General features: G+C 44.6%; 1 protein-coding gene across 1 annotated transcript; it reads left to right on the forward strand.

Annotated features, from left to right (window-relative positions):
- The first annotated feature begins 819 nt into the window (after positions 1-819).
- On the forward strand, positions 820-5,867 carry spp1 (secreted phosphoprotein 1). The gene is made up of 7 exons (XM_055874878.1): positions 820-937; positions 2,345-2,458; positions 2,993-3,055; positions 3,201-3,254; positions 3,678-3,779; positions 3,991-4,296; positions 4,409-5,867. The coding sequence occupies exons 2-7, from the start codon at positions 2,360-2,362 to the stop codon at positions 4,847-4,849; spliced, it is 1,065 nt and encodes a 354-aa protein (XP_055730853.1). The 5' UTR covers positions 820-937; positions 2,345-2,359; the 3' UTR covers positions 4,850-5,867.
- The last annotated feature ends 15,180 nt before the right edge of the window (positions 5,868-21,047 follow it).

Genomic DNA, 21,047 nt, shown 5'->3' on the forward strand with positions numbered 1-21,047 from the left:
GTTGCGTGTTGTGTTTATATTTTTGTTCAGTATATATTATTTTCTTTACAACCTTTCATTTATCAGATTAAAATGGGTATACCAGTAGTTAAAGTTTAGCGTCACAGATAATGACACTGAGTCGCAGAGTCACCCAGTAAAAAGATGACTGAGGGTCAAAATGAGTCCAAACTTATCTTCCCAAGAAACATGCTGAGTGTGGTGTAGAATTGTGATGTTAATGCTGGCAAACGATGTCTTGCATTGAGGCCAACGGAGATGGGAGAATATGTCCTCTTAACAAAAAAAGCTCTACTGTCTACACTGTTAAATGTACATGAATGTATTGATTCACTTAACACATCCACCTCCACGTTGACATGGGCTCTTCTTTGACCGTGGCTCAATGATGAAGTGATGATCGTATGTATTACCTTACAGACCCACATGAATGTGTTTGTACTTCAACCCTGGTCCAGATGCTGAAACCTCCTTAACTAGTAATAAAGCCAGTATCTCTACAGTTAGTGTTTTCTAACGTCATGTGACTGTAAGCACTGTCATGTATTTGATCTCAATTTCACAGGGCTCGTGTCCTCAGTTTATTTCTGTAACAATACAGGATATGTGTTTTTTTTTTCTTCCTCTGTCTTGTCGATTGGTGAATGTTTGCATTGAGTAGCCACACTAACCACAGGAAGAGTGGGAGAGGATAGGTGGGCCAGAAGTGGTAAACCTCATGACATCACAAGACACAAGCCCTGCTTCTATTGGCTGGAGCTGGAGGCAGCCGGGTTTATAAGCCAACCAGCAGCCTCCGTTCAGCAGCATCCATCCACATCCAAACTGAACTGTGCTGTTCCTCCACTGGCATCCAAGAGAATACTGAGCAGCTCTCCACTCATCCTGACTGACTACTGTAGTGCTATCCTGTGGATTCTCTGAGGAACACATCCAGGTAAAAGAAAGGCTTATCACTCGTGTTGGTGCTCAGGTGCATAGATTTGATTGATTATTTTGGGAAACTGAAGGAGTTTTCACATAGACAATGTCACTATAGCAGAGTAAATTCTGACATTTACATGTTATGCATGTGCTTTGTGCACATTAAGAAATTAAATGTTAGCCCTTCTACATGTATAATCCTCTCCCGTAAAAAGCTCAAAGAGTATCGCGGTGAATGTTTTTACATTTTGTGCAAAGATTGAAAAAGCTAGTTCATTTCAGCACTTACATTGTAAAATAACACCCTTTCAAAGCCTACATGCTTTGTACATTTGGGGCTTTTTATGTAAATGAGAATAAATGCATTATGGTTAATAGCAAATTCATAATTTACCAGAAAAGAGAGCTTGGTGATCTGTTGTAACAATTAGTTTGTGTTATTACACTGGATATTTCTGAGTCAGCTCAATCATAAACTAGGTTTTACAGTGTTGGAATGATGAACATGACAGCAGGAGGAGGAAGCTCTGGGCTCAGCTCTCAAATCCACAGCTAATTTATTGTCAACTAATTGACTCCTACGTTCCAAGACTAAACCACAGCGTTTACGTGCTGCTGTGAGAACAAATAATACTAGCAGCAAAACTGAAAGGCTGGATTAGTTACTTCTGAAGTCAGATCTCATCTACACACAACATCCTCTGGACATCCCTAGTAGTATCTCTCGCCTCCGTCACACTTCCCTCTGTCGCCACCACAAATTTAAGGGCTCTTCATTCTGGAACCCAAGGATCAAATGACAAAGTAGAGTTGACTTCCAAAATAAACCTGAGGGGCGTTCATCGTGTTCCCCGCCTCCCTGGACCGACTGTGGTCTTCTAGACTTCCACTTTTAACTTAGGGAATTATACACTATGCACAGATCATTATAGGTATAGCTAAAACACTGCCTGCTCAGAGTTATACTTGATGTAATGTTGTTCTAGCTGAGAGTAGCTCAGCTGGGAAACAAGGGAGACGTTCATGCATGGGGGTAGGATAGCTAGGCTAGGCTGGATGTCATTAGCTGGGAGCGAAGCCCATGTTGTCGGCCAACGGTTAGGGACTTTAAAATGAGTGCACTTCCTCCAGAGTTCCTCCACTTAGCCATGGTGGAGACTCATCATGGCCCATGGTTAATTCTCCCTGTATACTAATCAAGTCTTTAATGGTTTAACCATTACAAAGCAGGACTTCACAGGCAATTTGCAGTTAAACTCAGTCTAATTCAGTCCCATCCGGGCATTTCTGCTGTAATTGAAAAGAATGGATCACATTTTCAGTTTAAAAGGGTGTTAAATGTAGCTAACATACTGTACAGCTTTCAACACCGTTTGTATCTTCAGTTCACATCATTTTGCTGGATTCTCTCTCGTTTCAGATACACATTGTGACAATGAAGGCTGCAATTGTTTTCGTCCTGCTCTTTGCAACGGCCCTCTGTCGCCCGGTGAAACGCTCATCCAGCAGCAGTTCAGAGAGCTCAGAGGAAGTGGTGAGTGTTCCTCTCATATGAGAACATATACATTGACAGACGGACAGACAGACGTGTGCTTGGTATCAACTTAAATTCATGTTCATGGGCCTCCCGAGTGGTGCAGCGGTCTAAGGCACTGCATTGCAGTGCTTGAAGTGTCTCTACAGACCCGGGTTCAATCCCAGGCTGTGTCACAACTGACCGGGAGTCCCATAGGGACCGTGCACAACCAGCGTCGTCCGGGTTAAGGGAGGGTCTGGCCGGGCTTCACTTGGCTCATCACACTCTAGCGACTCCTTGTGGCAGGCCGGACACCTGCAGGCTGACTTCGGTGGTCAGTTGGTGCAGCTGGCTTCTGGGTTAAGCGGACGTGTGTTAAGAAGCGCGGTTTGGCGGGTCATGTTTCGGAGGACGCATGGCTCGACCTTCGCCTCTCCCAAGCCCGTTGGGGAGTTGCAGCGATGAGACAGGATCGCAATTGGATGTCACGAAATTGGGGAGGAAAAGGGGATAAAAAAAAGTACATAAATAAATTAATGTTCATGTTGGCAGGTAAAACCAGCTCCGGTGCTTCAGAAAGCCCTAGTAGAACTCACCCAGGTTGCATCTGTACAGGTAAGAGCATGTTCACCTTCTTTCAGGGTACATTACTTTATAATCTGTATGTGCATTGCAATGTATACATTTGTCCAATAGGGAAAACTGCAATAAATATGACAGTTGTTATTGGACTCTTTTTAATGCTGTGGTTTTCTTTTAGAATGTGGGTGCTGGTACAGCATCAGACGAGAGCTCCGACGAAGATGAAACAGAAGTAAAACATCTTTCTGTTGTACCATAATTAAGCATAATTAAGGCCCGAGGAGGTGTGGCATATGGCCCATATACCATGGTTAAGGGCTGTTCCTACGCACGACGCAAAGCGGAGTGCCTGGACACAGCCCTTAGCCGTGGTATATTGGCCATATACCACAAACCCCTGAGGTGCCTTATTGCTATTATAAACTGGTTACCAACATAATTAGAGCAGTAAAAATAAATGTTTTGTCATACCCGTGGTATACGGTCTGATATACCACGGCTGTCAGCCAATCAGCATTCAGGGTTCGAACCACCCAGTTTATAATGTAGCATAAGACGCTAAATCCCTCTTACACCTGATATAGTTGTCTCTATCTGTACTTTTGATGGATGTTGTTGATGACATGCTGATGGGTTCTGTTTTTCTATTATCCAGGGAGCTGATCCTACATCAGACCCAACAGTGGACAGCACATCATCGACAGACAGTGCAGACAGTGACGAAAGCAAGGACAGCACAGGCAGCACAGACAGTGATGTAATACACCAAGTATAAAACTATTCATATGTAGGATATATTAAGTCACATTGTCACGTGTAGTTATGGCTCCAGTAAGTCTACAGGACCACACAGACTGTAGTTTATAGTTCAATGAAGACGTCTAGGTAACCTCGACAGACACGTGCGTTCACAAAGCTCTTATTTGAACTTCACATCTTATAAAGATGTTGTTGTGATGTGTTTTCAGGACACAGAGGAGTCAGAGTCCGGAGAGGCAGACACCACCGCTGCCCCTCCCACCTCTGAGCCCACTGTTGAGCCCACCCTGGCTCCCACCGAGGCCCCCATCTACGACGACGGACGCGGAGACAGCATGGGCTACCCCGGTGACTACAAGAAGTCCATCTATGTAGACACCAACAACATCGAGAAGGGACCCTCCCCATACAAATACTATGGAAAGATGGACGAGGGCATGTATGCTGGCAAGAAGGTGTCCGTCTACGACACCGGGCTCGGAAACGAGATTGAGAAGACGCTGACCGTGTTCAAGGTACATTTGTCTCTCCTCTGTTAGAATTCTCCATCTAAAACTCACAGGCATTATTTGCTTCCATTTAGTTGTAGGAATTGTCTCTAAACATCCTTCCATCACCTCTCTCCAGGCCCTGCAGGTGCATGATTTGATGGAAGAGGACACCAGCACCCCCGAGGTGGAGAGCCAGGGTTTGGATGTCTCCAGCGGGACAGCCGAGGAGCCCAGCCTGCGCCAAGCGCACGTCGATGAAGCCAGACAGGACACCGGTCCCTCTGAGAGCCCCGAGAGCCAGGGAGCTGAGAGCCTGGAGGAGGAAGAGGCAGAGAGTGCCAGCGCTAGCGCCAGTGATGCGACAAGTGAGAGCACCAGTAGCGCTAGCAGCGACGGCACCAGCGAGAGCACCAGCGCCAGTGATGAGACTGACAGCAGCAACAGCAGTGAGGAGGCTACAGCCACGCCCGGGGCAGCAGACAGCGACGAGAGCCAGGAGAGTGACAGCAACTCAGCTGAGGAGGCGGCCACAGAGGCTACCATAGATACCGACGCTCCCGTTGTCATAGTTGCCTAGTAAAGGCCTGTCTCTCTCATCCTGCTGCTGTCGACAGTGAAGAATGCTACCAGGACCAGGACGGTGCTCTATGACCCTACATTAGGAGGTCAGAACAGAGAGAATAACAAACAGACGGCCCTTAAGGTCTAATACAGTACATCAATAATACCTGATAAGAGCAATACTTGCCAACACATCAGGACATACAGAACAGTCCATTATTTTTCAATTGCACAATTATTTACACTACATGTTGTTTGTCCCATTTTTACTGTATGTATAATGTTGTATCGTTTCTAAATAATTTCCTTTTTTCATAAAACGCATGGTGGGTCTGTTATTTCACATTTGTATACTTTGTTGTATCTACTGAGCCATTGATCTCTGTGTATAGTACTATGCAGAGGCTCATACATTACGAGCTAAATTACAGACTCGGCATTCACAGTTGTGTTCACCAGAGAAAGAGACTAGACACACAGTATTCTTTATGATGAGGGCCCTCCTAAACCACACATTCATTCTGAGCTAAAATATGAACAAAAGGCCCTGTCACGGTGAACTCTGTCACGGTCTCATTCGTCACCCTAATGTCTCATCTGATGAGCTGTTTCCTCAGTCAGGAGGAAGACAGAGTTCATATGTAGCTAGGAACTCTTAGCAGTAGATAACCACAAGAGAGTGCTGTAGGGATGGATAACACCACCGTCAAATCAAATCAAATCAAATGGTATTTGTCACATACACATGGTTAGCAGATGTTAATGCGAGTGTAGCGAAATGCTTGTGCTTCTAGTTCCGACCATGCAGTGATATCTAACAAGTAATCTAACCTAAAAATTTCACAACAACTACCTTATACACACAAGTGTAAAGGAATGAATAAGAGTATGTACATAAAAATATATGAATGAGCGATGGCCGAACGGCATAGGCAAGATGCAGTAGATGGTATAGAGTACAGTATATACATATGAGATGAGTAATGTAGGGTATGTAAACATTATATAAAGTGGCATTGTTTAAAGTGGCTGGTGATACATTTATTACATCAATTTTTCATTATTAAAGTGGCTAGAGATGAGTCAGTATGTTGGCAGCAGCCACTCAATGTTAGTGATGGCTGTTTAACAGTCTGATGGCCTTGAGATAGAGGCTGTTTTTCAGTCTCTCGGTCCCCGCTTTGATGCACCTGTACTGACCTCGCCTTCTGGATGATAGCGGGGTGAACAGGCAGTGGCTCGGGTGGTTGTTGTCCTTGATGATCTTTTTGGCCTTCCTGTGACATCGGGTGGTGTAGGTGTCCTGGAGGGCAGGTAGTTTGCCCCCGGTGATGCGTTGTGCAGACCTCACTACCCTCTGGAGAGCCTTACGGTTGTGGGCGGAGCAGTTGCCGTACCAGGCAGTGATACTCTCGATTGTTCATCTGTAAAAGTTGAGAGTGTTTTTGGTGACAAGCCAAATTTATTCAGCCTCCTGAGGTTGAAGAGGCGCTGCTGCGCCTTCTTCACCACGCTGTCTGTGTCGGTGGACCATTTCAGTTTGTCCGTGATGTGTACGCAGAGAAACTTAAAACTTTCCACCTTGTCCACTACTGTCCCGTCGATGTGGATAGGGGGCTGCTCCCTCTGCTGTTTCCTGAAGTCCATTATCAGCTCCTTTGTTTTGTTGACATTGAGTGTGAGGTTATTTTCCTGACACCACACTCCGAGGGCCCTCACCTCCTCCCTGTAGGCTGTCTCGTCGTTGTTGGTAATCAAGCCTACCACTGTAGTGTCGTCTGCAAACTTGATGATTGAGTTGGAGGCGTGCATGGCCACGCAGTCATGGGTGAACAGGGAGTACAGGAGAGGGCTCAGAACGCACCCTTGTGGGGCCCCAGTGTTGAGGATCAGCGGGGTGGAGATGTTGTTACGTACCCTCACCACCTGGGGGTGGCCCGTCAGGAAGTCCAGGACCCAGTTGCACAGGGCGGGGTCGAGACCCAGGGTCTCGAGCTTAATGACGAGTTTGGAGCGTACTATGGTGTTAAATGCTGAGCTGTAGTCGATGAACAGCATTCTTACATAGCTATTCTTCTTGTCCAGATGGGTTAGGGCAGTGTGCAGTGTGATTGCGATTGTGTCGTCTGTGGACCTATTGGGGCGGTAAGCAAATTGGAGTGGGTCTAGGGTGTCAGGTAGGGTGGAGGTGATATGATCCATGACTAGTCTCTCAAAGCACTTCATGATGATGGAAGTGAGTGCTATGGGGCGATAGTAATTTAGCTCAGTTACCTTCGCTTTCTTGTGAACAAGAACAATGGTGGCTCTCTTGACGCATGTGGGAACAGCAGACTGGGATAAGGTTGATTGAATATGTCCGTAAACACACCAGCCAGCTGGTCTGCGCATGCTCTGAGGACGCGGCTGGGGATGCCGTCTGGGCCGGCAGCCTTGCGAGGGTTAACACATTTAAATGTTTTACTCATGTTGGCTGCAGTGAAGGAGAGCCCGCAGGTTTTGGTAGTGGGCCATGTCAGTGGCACTGTGTTGTCCTCAAAGCGAGCAAAGAAGTTTAGTTTGTCTGGGAGCAAGACATTGTGGTCAAAGTAATCCCAATGATACACTCAATCGAAGTGTGTAATAATACTCCGTTCCAAGTGTGTAATCATACACTAATAATCTATTTCGAGTTATCATACATAACAAAAACTTGATTGCATTAAAATAAAAAATAAAGAGACAAATATTTTCTCAGTTACAATATTCTTCTCTCTCTTTATTTACAAGGACAACACACGTGAAGACATACTGGATCTTAACGCAACCATGTCAATAAATAATTAAAAAGGCAAACATGTTTTGTCTATATCATCCCCACAACATTATGACCCCTTAGTTTACAGACACCCAAACACCCGTAACTAACTACCACTGTATTTTAGACTAGCCTCTACACGAACAAATATGACAGGACTTCTGAAACATAGTGCTATTTCTCCAACGTTATCAATTACTCAAGAAAAGCAAGCCAAACTGCAAACATTGTCATTGATACTCTATGCAAGTAAGCGACTTAACAAAAAAAAAATTCGGTGCAAGTAACCACAATCTACATTTAGCTGTCATGACAACCCATGTGGAAAAGATATAGAAGAATTTAACAAAACTCCTGTATGTTCTACCTGGAACTTGTAAATAATCCATATGGTAGAAAATATACTTACAAGATTCATAAAAGATTCTTGTAATATCTGGCATATATGGGTGGGTAACATTTAGACATAACAGAAATGTTGCACGTATTGTATAAAAAACATACAAGAGACATGTTAGCTAAGTCTAAGGTCTCACATGCCTGGGACATACACATTTCAAAATATAGCACTGTCTGGCGTCATTTTACTGGACAAGCACACCTGATTAAATGAGTCAACTAATCATCAAACCCTCTCGTGGCAACGTCACACTTATTGAAGAAAGAAGCAATGTTCGCCACGAGGAGGTGCAGGAGGAGGAAGGGAGGAGGAAGGGAAAAGCAGAAAAGGGGGGAAGAGAGGAGGGTAAATAAGAGTGACTTTGATAGCCAGTGGCGGTTCTGGGGGGGGCCCCTGTGACAACAATTTTGGACCCCCTTGTGGCCCCCCTAAATGTGGAGTATGAAATAATTTTTACATAACTATTTTTTGCTATCGTTCTTTTTTTACATCCGTTATTAGACAGTGGCAAAGATGATGATCATGAACATGGTCTTTTGCCTGCTAATGCCTGCAATGCAGTGAAGAAAACGATGACAACAATAACGTCTAATGTAACTGGCCCCAGCTTGGCACCCCCAGTTGAAATGGTCTAGAACCACCACTGTCGATAGCAGCAGTGAATCTATTTAATTATTTAACTAGGCAAGTCAGTTAAGAACAAATTCTTATTTTCAATGATGGCCTCGGAACAGTTGAGTACAACAGATTTTTTTACCTTGCCAGCTCAGGGATTTGATATTGCAACATTTCAGTTACTAGTCCAACACTAACCACTAGGCTACCTGCCTAGTGGTTAGAGTGGAGATCCCTCAACAAACATTCTCACGATAGGACATTGGTAGTGGTCAGTGACAAATATCAAAGATAAGCAGGGCTGGGCTTGGTTAAAACCAGTGGTGTCAAAGTACTTAAGTAAAAATACCTTACTTAAGTAATTTTGGGGGGTATCTGTACTTTACTATTTATATTCTGGGTTACTTTGACTTTTACTTCACTAGATTTCTAAAGAAAATAATGTACTTTTTTACTTCTTATATTTTCCCTGACATCCAAAAGTACTTGTTACACGTTGCTTAGCAGGACAGGAAAATGGTCCAATTCATGCACTTTTCAAGTGAATGTTCCTGGTCATCCCTACTGCCTCTGATCTGGATGACTCACTAAACACAAATGCTTTGTTTGTTATTTATGTCTGAGTGTTGGAGTGTGCCCTTGGCTATCCGTACATTATTTGTTTTAAACAAGAAAACCGTTCCGTCTGGTTTGCTTAACATAAGTTATTTGAAATGATTTATACTTTTACTACTTAAGTATGGTTTAGCAATTATATATATTTTTTACTAAAGTATATTTAAAACAAGTACTTTTAGACTTTTACTCAAGTATAATTTTACTGGGTGTTTTTCACTTCAGTCATTTTCTATTTAGGTCTTTACTTTTACTCAAGTAGGACAATTGGGTACTTTCTCCACCACTGCTTAAAACCCTGGATGGGAGACCAAAGGCATGTCTGTAGATACATCGACTGTCCAGTAGGAGGTGCTGCCTAGCCTTTACCATGTTAACTCATACCTGAAAATGTATATACAAAAAAACAGTATGTTGACTTATAAAAACACCGTGAAACCTATAAGTAAAACATTTATTTTGTAGAAATTACATTGTCAGAACATAACACTTTAACTCATAATTCATATATTTGCCTCAAATATGTCATACCATATCTAAGTAGGACAGCTGGTCTCCAACAAGTAGATTGTGAGCTAGCAATAGCTTCAGCCCACCTATGAGTATCTCACCAATCAATTCTGAAAGTACATGCATTTTTTTATGTGTTCCATCGCAAACTGTAATAAACATAAAGCTCCCAGCTACTAAACAATCAAAGCCACTTTGACATTATCCCATTGCTGGTTTGCCACTATTGCCTTCAAAAGCCAAACGTAACACAATACACATTGCCTTATCTCATGCCCTTCTGCACACTTCTCAAAAATCAAACTCAAGAGAACAGACATCGACTCTTCTGTTCCACCACTCACGCCACCCTGTCTCCGTCGCACCAAACGACGAGCATCACAAACACTGTGAATCTTCCCCTTCAGTTGGTCAACTTTCACATGTACTGCTACCCCAGTAATCACTCAAATCAAATTTACATCAGCTGATATCTCAAAGTCTGTACAGAAACCAAGCCTAAAACCCCAAACAACAAGCAATGCAAGTGTAGAAGCACGATGGCTAGGAAAAACTCCCTAGAAATGCCAGAACCTAGGGGTGGCCAGTCCTCTTCTGGCTGTGCCGGGTGGAGATTATAACAGAACATGGCAAAGATTTTCAAATGTTCATAGATGACCAGCAGGGTCAAATAATAATAACAGTGGTTGTCGAGGGTGCAACAGGTCAGCAACTCAGGGACAGGTAGCACGTCCGGTGAACAGGTCAGGGTTCCATAGCCGCAGGCAGAACAGTTGAAACTGGAGCAGCAGCACGGTCAGGTGGATTGGGGACAGCAAGGAGTCATCAGGCCAGGTAGTCGTGAGGCATGGTCCTAGGGCGAGAGAGAGAGAGAGAGAGAGAGAGAGAGAGAGAGAGAGAGAGAGAGAGAGGGAGAGAGAGAGAGAGAAAGAGAGAGAGAGAGAGAGAGAGAGAAAGAGAGAGAAAGAAAGAAAGAAAGAAAGAAAGAAAGAAAGAAAGAAAGAAAGAAAGAAAGAAAGAAAGAAAGAAAGTGCGTTTGGACCAGTCTCAGACCAGGCATGAAACACACCATTCATTATCAATGTGGATATAAATTCACACAGGAGTACTTAAATTCACACAGGACACCGGATGAGACAGGAGAAATACTCCATATATAACAGACTGACCCTAGCCCCCCAACACACAAACTACTGCAGCATAAATACTGGAGGCTGAGACAGGAGGGGTCGGGAGACACTGTGGCCCTATCCGACGATACCCCCGGACAGGGCCAAACAGGCAGGATATAACCCCACTCACTTTGCCAAAGCACAGTCCCCACACCATTAGAGGGAAAGCTTCAACCACCAATTTACCATCCTGAGACAAGGGCGAGTATAGCCCACAAAGATCTCCGCCCCGGCACAACCCAAGGGGGGCGCCAACCCAGACAGGAAGATCACGTCAGTGACTCAACCCACTCAAGTGACGCACCCCACCTAGGGACGGCATGGAAGAGCACCAGTAAGCCAGTGACTCAGCCCCTGTAATAGGGTTAGAAGCAGAGAATCCCAGTGGAGAGAGGGTAACCGGCCAGGCAGAGACAGCAAGGGCGGTTTGTTGCTCCAGTGCCTTTCCATTCACCTTCACACTACTGGGCCAGACTACACTCAATCACAGGACCCACTGAAGAGATGAGTCTTCAATAAAGACATAAACGTTGCGTCTCTCACATGGGTAGGCAGACAATTCCATAAAAATGGAGCTCTATAGGAGAAAGCCCTGCCTCCAGCTGTTTGCTTAGAAATTCTAGGGACAGTTAGGAGGCCTGCGTCTTGTGACCATAGCGTACGTGTAGGTATGTACGGCAGGACCAAATAGGAAAGACAGGTAGGAGCAAGCCCATGTAATGCTTTGTAGGATAGCAGTAACACCTTGAAATCAGTCCTTTCCTTAACAGGAAGCCAGTGTAGAGAGGCTAGCACTGGAGTAATATGATTAAAAAAAATTGGTTCTAGCCAAGATTCTAGCAGCCGTGTTTAGCACTAACTGAAGTTTATTTAGTGCTTTATCCGGGTAGCCGGAAAGTAGAGCATTGCAGAAGGCTAGCCTAGAAGTGACAAAAGCATGGATTAATTTTTCTGCGTAATTTTTGGACAGAAAGTTTCTGATTTTTGCAATTTTACGTAGATGGAAAAAAGCTGTCCTTGAGACAGTCTTGATATATTCGTCAGAAGAGACAGGCTTCCAGGGTTCCAGGGAGGGCAATTTTGCGGCTTCACCATGTTTCATCGAAATGTACAGCTGTGTGTCATCCGCATAGCAGTGAAAGTCAACATTATGTTTCCGAATGACGTCACCAAGTGGTAAAATATATAGTGAAAACAATAGTGGTCCTAAAACGGAACCTTGAGGAACACCGACATTTACAGTTGATTTGTCAGAGGACAAACCATCCACGGAGACAAACTGATATCTTTCCGACAGATAAGATCTTAACAAGGCCAGAATTTGTCCATGTAGACCAATTTGGGTTTCCAATCTCTCCAAAAGAATGTGGTGATCAATGGTATCAAAAGCGGCACTAAGGTCTAGGAGCACGAGGACAGATGCAGACCATCCACAGAGACAAACTGATATCTTTCCAACAGATAAGATCTTAACAAGGCCAGAACTTGTCTGTGTAGACCAATTTTAACGTCTGATGCCATTAAAAGGTAATTTACCACCTTCACAAGTGCAGTCTCAGTGCTATGATGGGGTCTAAAACAATCACTCCTTTCAATGGTGCCCTTTTCTTGAGAGTTGAACAGTTCACATCTCTTGTCCCCATTCGTTTGAAGTGGAGTGCCTGCCTGCTCCCTCTGACCAGCAGAAACACAAACAATTATCACAAGACCACTTCTGGTTACCTTCTGTTATTAAGGCTCGGCGCTGCTGGTGAAGAAGTCAGGTGCAGGAGAGCAGAGAGTTGTGAAACAAGCATAAACTTTATTTGGCAGGCAAAGTGTACAGCGCGAGAAATCACAACCTGAAATACGGTTTTAAACAAACAAACCATCTACGTGTACAACATACACGGAAACAAACCAGCTATACGCGAAACACCACGTAACACAAAACAATTTCAAGACATGGAGGGGAACAGAGGAATAAATACATGCAGTGTGATTAGGGAATGCAAACCAGGTGTGAAGGAAACAAGACAAAACTAATGGAATGATGAAAATGAAGCAGCGATGGCTAGAAGACCGGTGACGTCGACCGCCGAACAAGGAGAGGAGCCGAAGTCGTGACACCTTCACCGATTCCACAGCACCCAACTCTGTTTTCACCCACCCTGAAACCACAAATGGATCAGCCAAAAGGCAAGGATCCACTTTTTCAAAAATTGTCACTCCTACCGTCACACTCTCATCTTTATCCTGACCCTCAGTACAAGCCTCGGGCTCCAAGAACTTCACCATACCTACCACCTCCGATAATTCGCCCTCACTTCTCCTCCTGTCTTTGATCCGGCATACAGCTCACTCTGCTAACACTTTCTACAATTCTTCTTTAACAAACCAGCTCCCTTTTATCCGCCATTCTTAACCAATTCAATCTCACCCTCTACAACCTCATCTGCCTCTCTTTTTCCCTCCATTCCTCCTATGTATTCTAAGTATACGTCTCCTTATGATAATATTGTACTTCCCCTAACATGCATCTTGTTCTCTCTTTTAATTTTTGTTTTACCCCCTTTTCTCCCCAATTTTCGTGGTATCCAATTGCTAGTAATTACTATCTTGTCTCATCGCTACAACTCCCATACGGGCACGGGAGAGACGAAGGTCGAAAGCCATGCGTCCTCCGAAACACAACCCAACCAAGCCACACTGCTTCTTAACACAGGGTGCCTCCAACCCGGAAGCCAGCTGCACCAATGTGTCGGAGTAAACACCGTGCACCCGCCCCCCTCGGTTAGCGCGCACTGCGCCCGGCCCGCCACAGGAGTCGCTGGAGCGCGATGAAACAAGGATATCCCTACCGGCCAAGCCCTCCCTAACCCGGACGACACTAGGCCAATTGTGCATCGCCCCACCGGCCAAGCCCTCCCTAACCCGGACGACACTAGGCCAATTGTGCATCGCCCCACGGACCTCCCGGTCGCGGCTGGCTGCGACAGAGCCTGGGCGCGAACCCAGAGTCTCTGGTGGCACAGCTAGCGCTGCGATGCAGTGCCCTAGACCACTGCGCCACCCGGGAGGCCCTTGTTCTTGCCCTCTCAAGGGATGTCATTCCCCTCGCTACCTTGGGAACCCTGATAGCAAAGTTCAATCGTCTCCTGGTTTAATATTGATTAACTTCGGAGACCTGTAAAAAGAACCGTGCGTCTATGATCTCGTGAGAGTAGCCTGGCTCAAAATGTTCCTCTACCCAGAGTAGCTTAGGCCCATTGTTTTCCGGGTCTCCCAATATCCCAACTCAACACATTCATCTCTTGCTAGTTGCGCATTTATTTAAAGTGGAATTATACAACCCCAAAAATATTTTTTGAAGGTAATTTTTGATAATTTTTTTTACTAAAGAATGATCTTCTGATGTGATTTAAGAATTGGTATGGACTCAGAACATTCATTCGTTGCTTCTCTATACATAATTGTAATAGTGAGAGTACATGTTTTTTTAAGAAATCCCAAACCAGGAAAAAACTAACAGAGAAAACAGAATTCAGGAAAATACCAAATAGCATTTTAGGGGACCCCCTTAGAGTTGTTTATTAACCATCAGTTTACCAGGTATATTGACAGAAAACATGTTGTACACCAAGGACCTAGGGAAGACTTGCAGGATGAAGGAAAAGAGAAGAATGTGCCTATTTGAAAGTTAAAAGAATGCTCTCATGCTGGAATAGGTTGGAGACCCCTGATGTGGAAAATCCACCACAATTGTGTATGTCATAGTAGTCATATAAGTCAAGACATATTCAAATACACTACTGACATAAGGCAAAACATACAAAATCTTACCAGATACTCATTAGATTTTTATATAAAAAAAATATTCTTATGCCATACAAGATTATTATTTGTTTTTCATTACTCTTTTCCATTTGGGAATTTACCTATAATACTATTCTGAAGCTGATAACAAAAACTATAAATGCATTCAAAACTGTACATACATTCAAGTAAATCTTCCATACAACAAATAATGATAAACTCTTTGGAATAATTTAGCTTGAATTCTGACTAATATTTATAAACATTTAAAGACTGTCTCCTCTGCTCTCTGTGACTGGAGGGGGACTTGCTGGAGCGGGAGTTGGTGGAGCGGGAGTTATAATGTCCTCAGTGACACATGCAGTAACGTCCCCTGGTGAAGGTGTCGTTTCATTGATGACTGGCCCATTCGTGGACATTTCTATCACCGGTGGGATAGTTGACATGGCAGCAGTGGGTGGGTTCACTGTGGTTGGAGCAGTTGGTCCAGGTGTCGTCCTCTCAGGGAAGATCTCCTCTGAACTTGATGTATCAGATTCTGAGGACGTGTTGGATTCCGAGGACTGGTTGGATTCTGCAGATTCTGAGGAAGACTTCATTGATACTCTTTCCTTGTTGCGTCTGATGACATCCTCGTACCATTTCAACCATTCCAATGGATTTGATGCTTTATGGCCATTATGGTGTCCAGGCCTGCCAAACTGTGGAGTGAACAAAACACAAGACAACAGCACCTGAAAAATACTGTAACGATAGCCACTACCAGGGGAGCAACTTTGATTTTAGAAGTGGGGGGGACATAATTATTATTTTTATTTTTATCCAGTCGGATAAACACTCCAAACAGCCTACCCGACAGGGGGGGACAATTAGTAATTTCCCAGTGAAAGTTGAGCCCCTGGCCACTACTACTTCTAATTATGGAAAAGGAAGGAAAATATCAAAATGTTCACCCACTTACCGGTTTTGTGAATGCTGTTGTGATAAACACAACAAGAAGTGCAGTCTTCAGTAGCTCCATCTTTTACAATTATTTTCTGATTAAAAAAAATATACAAAATCAAAGATAGTTTACTCTGAGTAGAGGTCCTGTATGAGCCTACTGTGGAGGAGGACATAAAATGGACAGACATCCGAAGCTGGTGCTAATATAGCCAGTGTCAATGAGTAAACCAAGGGTTGGGCAGCCATCTAATCCTTAGAATGTTGCAGGAGGATGACTTGGCCGGATATTTCCCACTACAGTAGAATAGGCTTTCTGACTGTGTGTAACACCCATCTGCCATTTCATCACTGAAAATGTTCCTCTCTGAACTTCAAAACAGAAATAATTCCAGTGTAAACAAAACAGTAAATCATCTAGGCAGCCCCGCCTTTGTTGAAGAGATCCATTATGTTGAAACAACTGAAAATGAAAAAAGCTGCTACCATATCTGTCACTGGAATGATTGATATATTTGCAAAAAGCAACACTGTGGTTTTATTTTACATAGTTTCAACTATTTGATTAGTAGTTTGAGCCTCACTAGCTCAAACTAGTGACGATATTAATTTAAACCACAAGCTTAGCCAACAATATATCATGGAAATTCCCTGAAACCAACTCATTTATGATTCAAAAAGTGTAGATATTCCTTGCGGCAGGTAGTCTAGTGGGTAGAGCATTGGGTTGGTAACTGAAAGGTTGGTGATTCAATTACCCGAGCCGATAAGGAAAAAAATCTGTTGATTTGCCCTTGAGCAAGGCACTCAAATCCTAATTTTCTCCAGGGGCATCATACTACTATGGCGAACCCTGTAAAACAACAGATTTCCCTGGATCCTGGAATGTGTGACAATATGTTACTGATTAACTTCAGTTCAGGCTCATACAGGACCTCTACTCAGAGTAAACTCTCTTTTGATTTTGTATTATTTATTTATTTTATCAGAAAATAATTGTAAAGGATGGAGCTACTGAGGCCTGCACTTCTTGTATTTATCACAACAGCATTCACAAAACCGGTATGTGGGTGAACATTTTGATATTTTCCTTCCTTTTCCATCATGATGCTGATATACACTGAGTGTATAAAACCTTAGGACCACCTTCCTAATATTGAGTTGGACCCCCTTTTGCCCTCAGAACAGCCTCAATTCGTTGGGTCATGGACCTCCAAAAGGTATCGAAAGCGTACCACATAGAAGCTGACCCATGTTGACGCCGATGCTTCCCACAGTTGTGTCAAGTTGGCTGTATGTCCTTCGAGTGGTGAACCATTCTTGATACACACAGGAAACTGTTGAGTGTCAAAACCCCAGGAGCACTGCAGTTCTTGACACACTCAAACTAGTGTGTCTGGCACCTCCTAACATATCCCGTTCAAAGGCACATTCACCCTCTCAATGGCACACATACACAATCCATGTCTCAAGGCTTAAAAATCCTTCTTTAACCCGTCTCCTCCCCTTCATCTAGACTGATTGAAGTAGATTTAACAGGTGACATCAATAAGGGATTCACCTGGTCAGTCTATGTCATGTAAAGAGCAGGTGTTCTTAATGTTTTGTACACTCAGTATATTTTGATACCTTGCCTTAGAGAGCTTACAACACAACAAAAACAGTTGAGTATCAAGTAACAGCTAGTGTAAACGAGATAGAGCTAAATAAAATAGATCAACACTACAAAACAGTTGAGTATCAAGTAACAGCTAGTGTAAACGAGATAGAGCTAGATAAAATAGATCAACACTACAAAATAGATACATTTCCTGGGACAGTCCGCCTGACTGTGTTTCAACGAAACAATCATCATCATAATCATCATCATCATCCTTAAGAAAAGTTTCTTCCCAGAACCAAGGTTGATGACAAATGGGGGAATTTTGGTGCCACTGAGTCAGAGAATAGGGATAATGTGTTTACATGTGTAATGGAAATTCCCTGTTAGAAACAACTCATTCATTATTGTGGAAGTGTAAACCTACTGGGCAACAACTGGTTGAATCAACATTGTTTCTGTGGAAAAACTGATTGGATTTGAAAACGTAAGGGAATTTAGCTTCCCCCTCACCCAATTTAACCTAAATCCAATGACAGTGACATTTTTGGTTGATTTGACATTAGTTGAAAACTCAACCCACTGTAAATCAAAACTAGACATTAGAACTGACATCCCTTGTCAGTATCCTGTCAACCATTACAAAAATGTACTATATTGAGACGGATGACAATGACAAAAAGTCAATTAAGTCCAGTCATAGCTGCTGTAATCTTCCCATAATCTCATGCAAGGAGCAGTCAAAAAGGGTAGCAGTCTAAAATGGAGATTGAAATATCTAGGGAATCTATGTAATGAAGAATCATGGTTGGTTAAGCAATTTCAAGTTCAATCTTGCCCAACCTGTTGCATCCAGCATGGTTCCTCCATGTCCTTGGTTTCAACCACCAACAGAGGGTAGATGTGAGGACGCAGAGCCCGCAAGCAGATCGATGGCACAGTCCCGGGGCGATGAGGAGGGAGACAGGTGGCGCAGGTTTTGGAAAATAATTCCCGCAGGTCCTGGTACACCTCCAGGATGTTGGGCTGAAGGGCAACCACAGGACTCTCAACCGACGTGGAACCACAGGGGACGGGAAAGCAGGTCCTCCGGCATTTGGGTCCCCAGTCTGTGATTTTCATCCTCGACCATGAGATGGTGGGGTTATGGCGTTGAAGCCAAGGGAGGCAGAGGATGATCTTGTGAGCTGGTGATGAAGAAGGCAATGTTCTCCTGGTGGATGGACTCCACAGTGAGGGTGAGTGGTTTGGTGATGTGTGTGATGGTCCCGGGAACCTAGTGACCGATTATCGAGGGCTTGAACTGGGAAAGGAGAGGAGAGCGGGGATGAGGTGATGTTAAGACAGGAGGCAAGGGTCTGGTCAATTAAGGTCCCCGCGGAACCGGAATACACTAACGCTGTAGACAGTACACGAGGGACAGTCAACTAGTGTGATCGACACCAAAAAGGGTTTGGCAGAAAGTGATGAAGAGGGAATACTCACTCCTGCCATAGGAGGTGGAAGATCACGTGATCGTCCCTCTGCTCTCGTGGATCCCGAGTTGGGACGTACCGGACCCTGCTGGAGCTGGTACCCTCATTCACCTCAATAGAGACAGAGACCCAGCTGTCTCCATCTGCGTCGCTCCGCTACGGGGAGGCGTGTGACCCCTACCTCCATGGGTTCAGGCTCTGATCCAAAGTGTTCACTGAGGGAGGGAGAGTAGTGATGAGAGCACCGACGCTACTGAAGTAGGTTATCGCGATGAGTGCGTACACAGAGAGGTTGTCATCTCGACAGGATAGTTCCATCTGGACCTCCTCGCACAGTCCTCTTCTGAATAGCGTACGAAGCTCCGGCTCATTCCATCCACTGGATGCTGCTACTGCCCGGAAGGTGAGCGCGTACTCGGCAGCCGTCCGGTCCTCCTGCCAAAGTTGGAGAAGGCACTCACGCCCCTCTCTGCCCTCCAGTGGAGGATCGAAGATAGCCATGAACCCCCTCATACAAATAAAGCTCCTCCTCTCTAGGAAGCCACGGCATTTAGATGGGGTGCCGTCATATTTATCCGTGGGGGGAAAATGGCATCGCTGACCTGGGTGGGTTGCTGAATGGGCTGGTGTGCTGGCTCGCTGGGTTGACTAGTGGTAGAGTATCCTCCGCTAGTTGAAGGCAACATCTCTCAGGTATGTTGGAGATGTTGAACACTGCAAAGAACCTCTTCCATAGCATAGCCATCCCCAGTTGCACCAGCTGGTCGTGGTGTTGACGAAGTAGGTATCCATTCTCGTCGACCGACTGGGAGATGTTCTAATTTCCTGCTGCTTCCATTTGTAGAGGCTCTTTACTATAACGTAGACGCTGGGAGTCGAGAAGCAGGTGGTAAGTTTAATACAACAAAGAACACGGAACGATACAACATAGGAGTATTGTCTTGACACGAAACACAGAAACAATACTGACTAGGGAATGAACCTAAGGGAGTGCCAGATAAAGGGGAGGTAATGGAGTCCTGGTGTGCCTCGTGATGAATGCAATGAGTTGGTTGGAACATTTCCAGCGCGCTGACAATAATGATGCCTCGTGATGAAGCACAGGTGCGAGTAATGATTGATGCCAGGTGCGCTTAATGATGGTTGCCAGGAACGTTGGTTAGTAAACCGGCGACGTCGAACGACGGAGGGGAGGAACGGGAGTATACGTGTCATTGGGTATGACACTACAAGCTTGGCACACCTGTATTTGGGGAGATTCTCCCATTATTTTCTGCAGATCCTGTCAAGTTCTATCAGGTTGGATGGGGAGCGCTGCTGCACAGCTATTTTCAGGTCTCTCCAGAGATGTTCGATCGGGTTCATGTCCGGGCTCTGGCTGGGCCACTCAAGGACATTCAGAGATTTGTCCCGAAGCCACTCCTGCGTTGTCTTGGCTGTGTGCTTAGGGTTGTTGTCGTGTTGGTAGGTGAACCTTCACCCCAGTCTGAGGCACTGAGCGCATCAAGGATCTCTCTGTACTTTGCTCCGTTCATCTTTGCTTCCATCTTGACTAGTCTCCCAGTGCCTGTCTGCTTAAAAACATCCCCACAGCATGACGCTGCCACCACCATGCTTCACCGTAGGGATGGTGCCAGGTTTCCTCCAGACGTGACGCTTGACATTCAGGCCAAAGAGTTCAATCTTGGTTTCATCAGACCAGAGAATCTTGTTTCTCATGGTCTGAGAGTCTTTAGGTGCCTTTTAGCAAACTCCAAGTGGGCTGTCATGTGTATTTTACTGAGGAGTGGCTTCCGTCTGGCCACTCTACCATAAAGGCCTGATTGGTGGAGTGCTGCAGAGATGGTTGTCCTTCTGGAAGTTTCTCTTATCTCCACAGAGGAACTCTAGAGCTCTGTCAGAGTGACCATCAGGTTCTTGATCACCTCCCTGACCAAGACTCTTCTCCACCGATTACTCAGTTTGGCCGGGCGGCCAGCTCTAGGAAGACTCTTTGTGGTTCCAAACTTCTTCCATTTAAGAATGATGGAGGCCACTGTGTTTTTGGGGACCTTCAATTCTGCAGAGATGTTTTGGTGCCTTGACACAATCCTATCTCTGAGCTCTAAAGACAATTCCTTCGACCTCATGGTTTGGGCTTTTCTCTGACATGCACTGTCAATTGTGGGACCTTATATAGACAGTTGTGTGCCTTTCCAAATCATGTTCAATCAATTGAATTTACAACAGGTGGACTCCAATCAAGTTGTAGAAACATCTCAAGAATGATCAATGGAAACAGGATACACCTGAG

Source organism: Salvelinus fontinalis, chromosome 21 (assembly GCF_029448725.1).
Source record: "Salvelinus fontinalis isolate EN_2023a chromosome 21, ASM2944872v1, whole genome shotgun sequence".
Lineage (NCBI taxonomy): Eukaryota > Metazoa > Chordata > Actinopteri > Salmoniformes > Salmonidae > Salvelinus > Salvelinus fontinalis.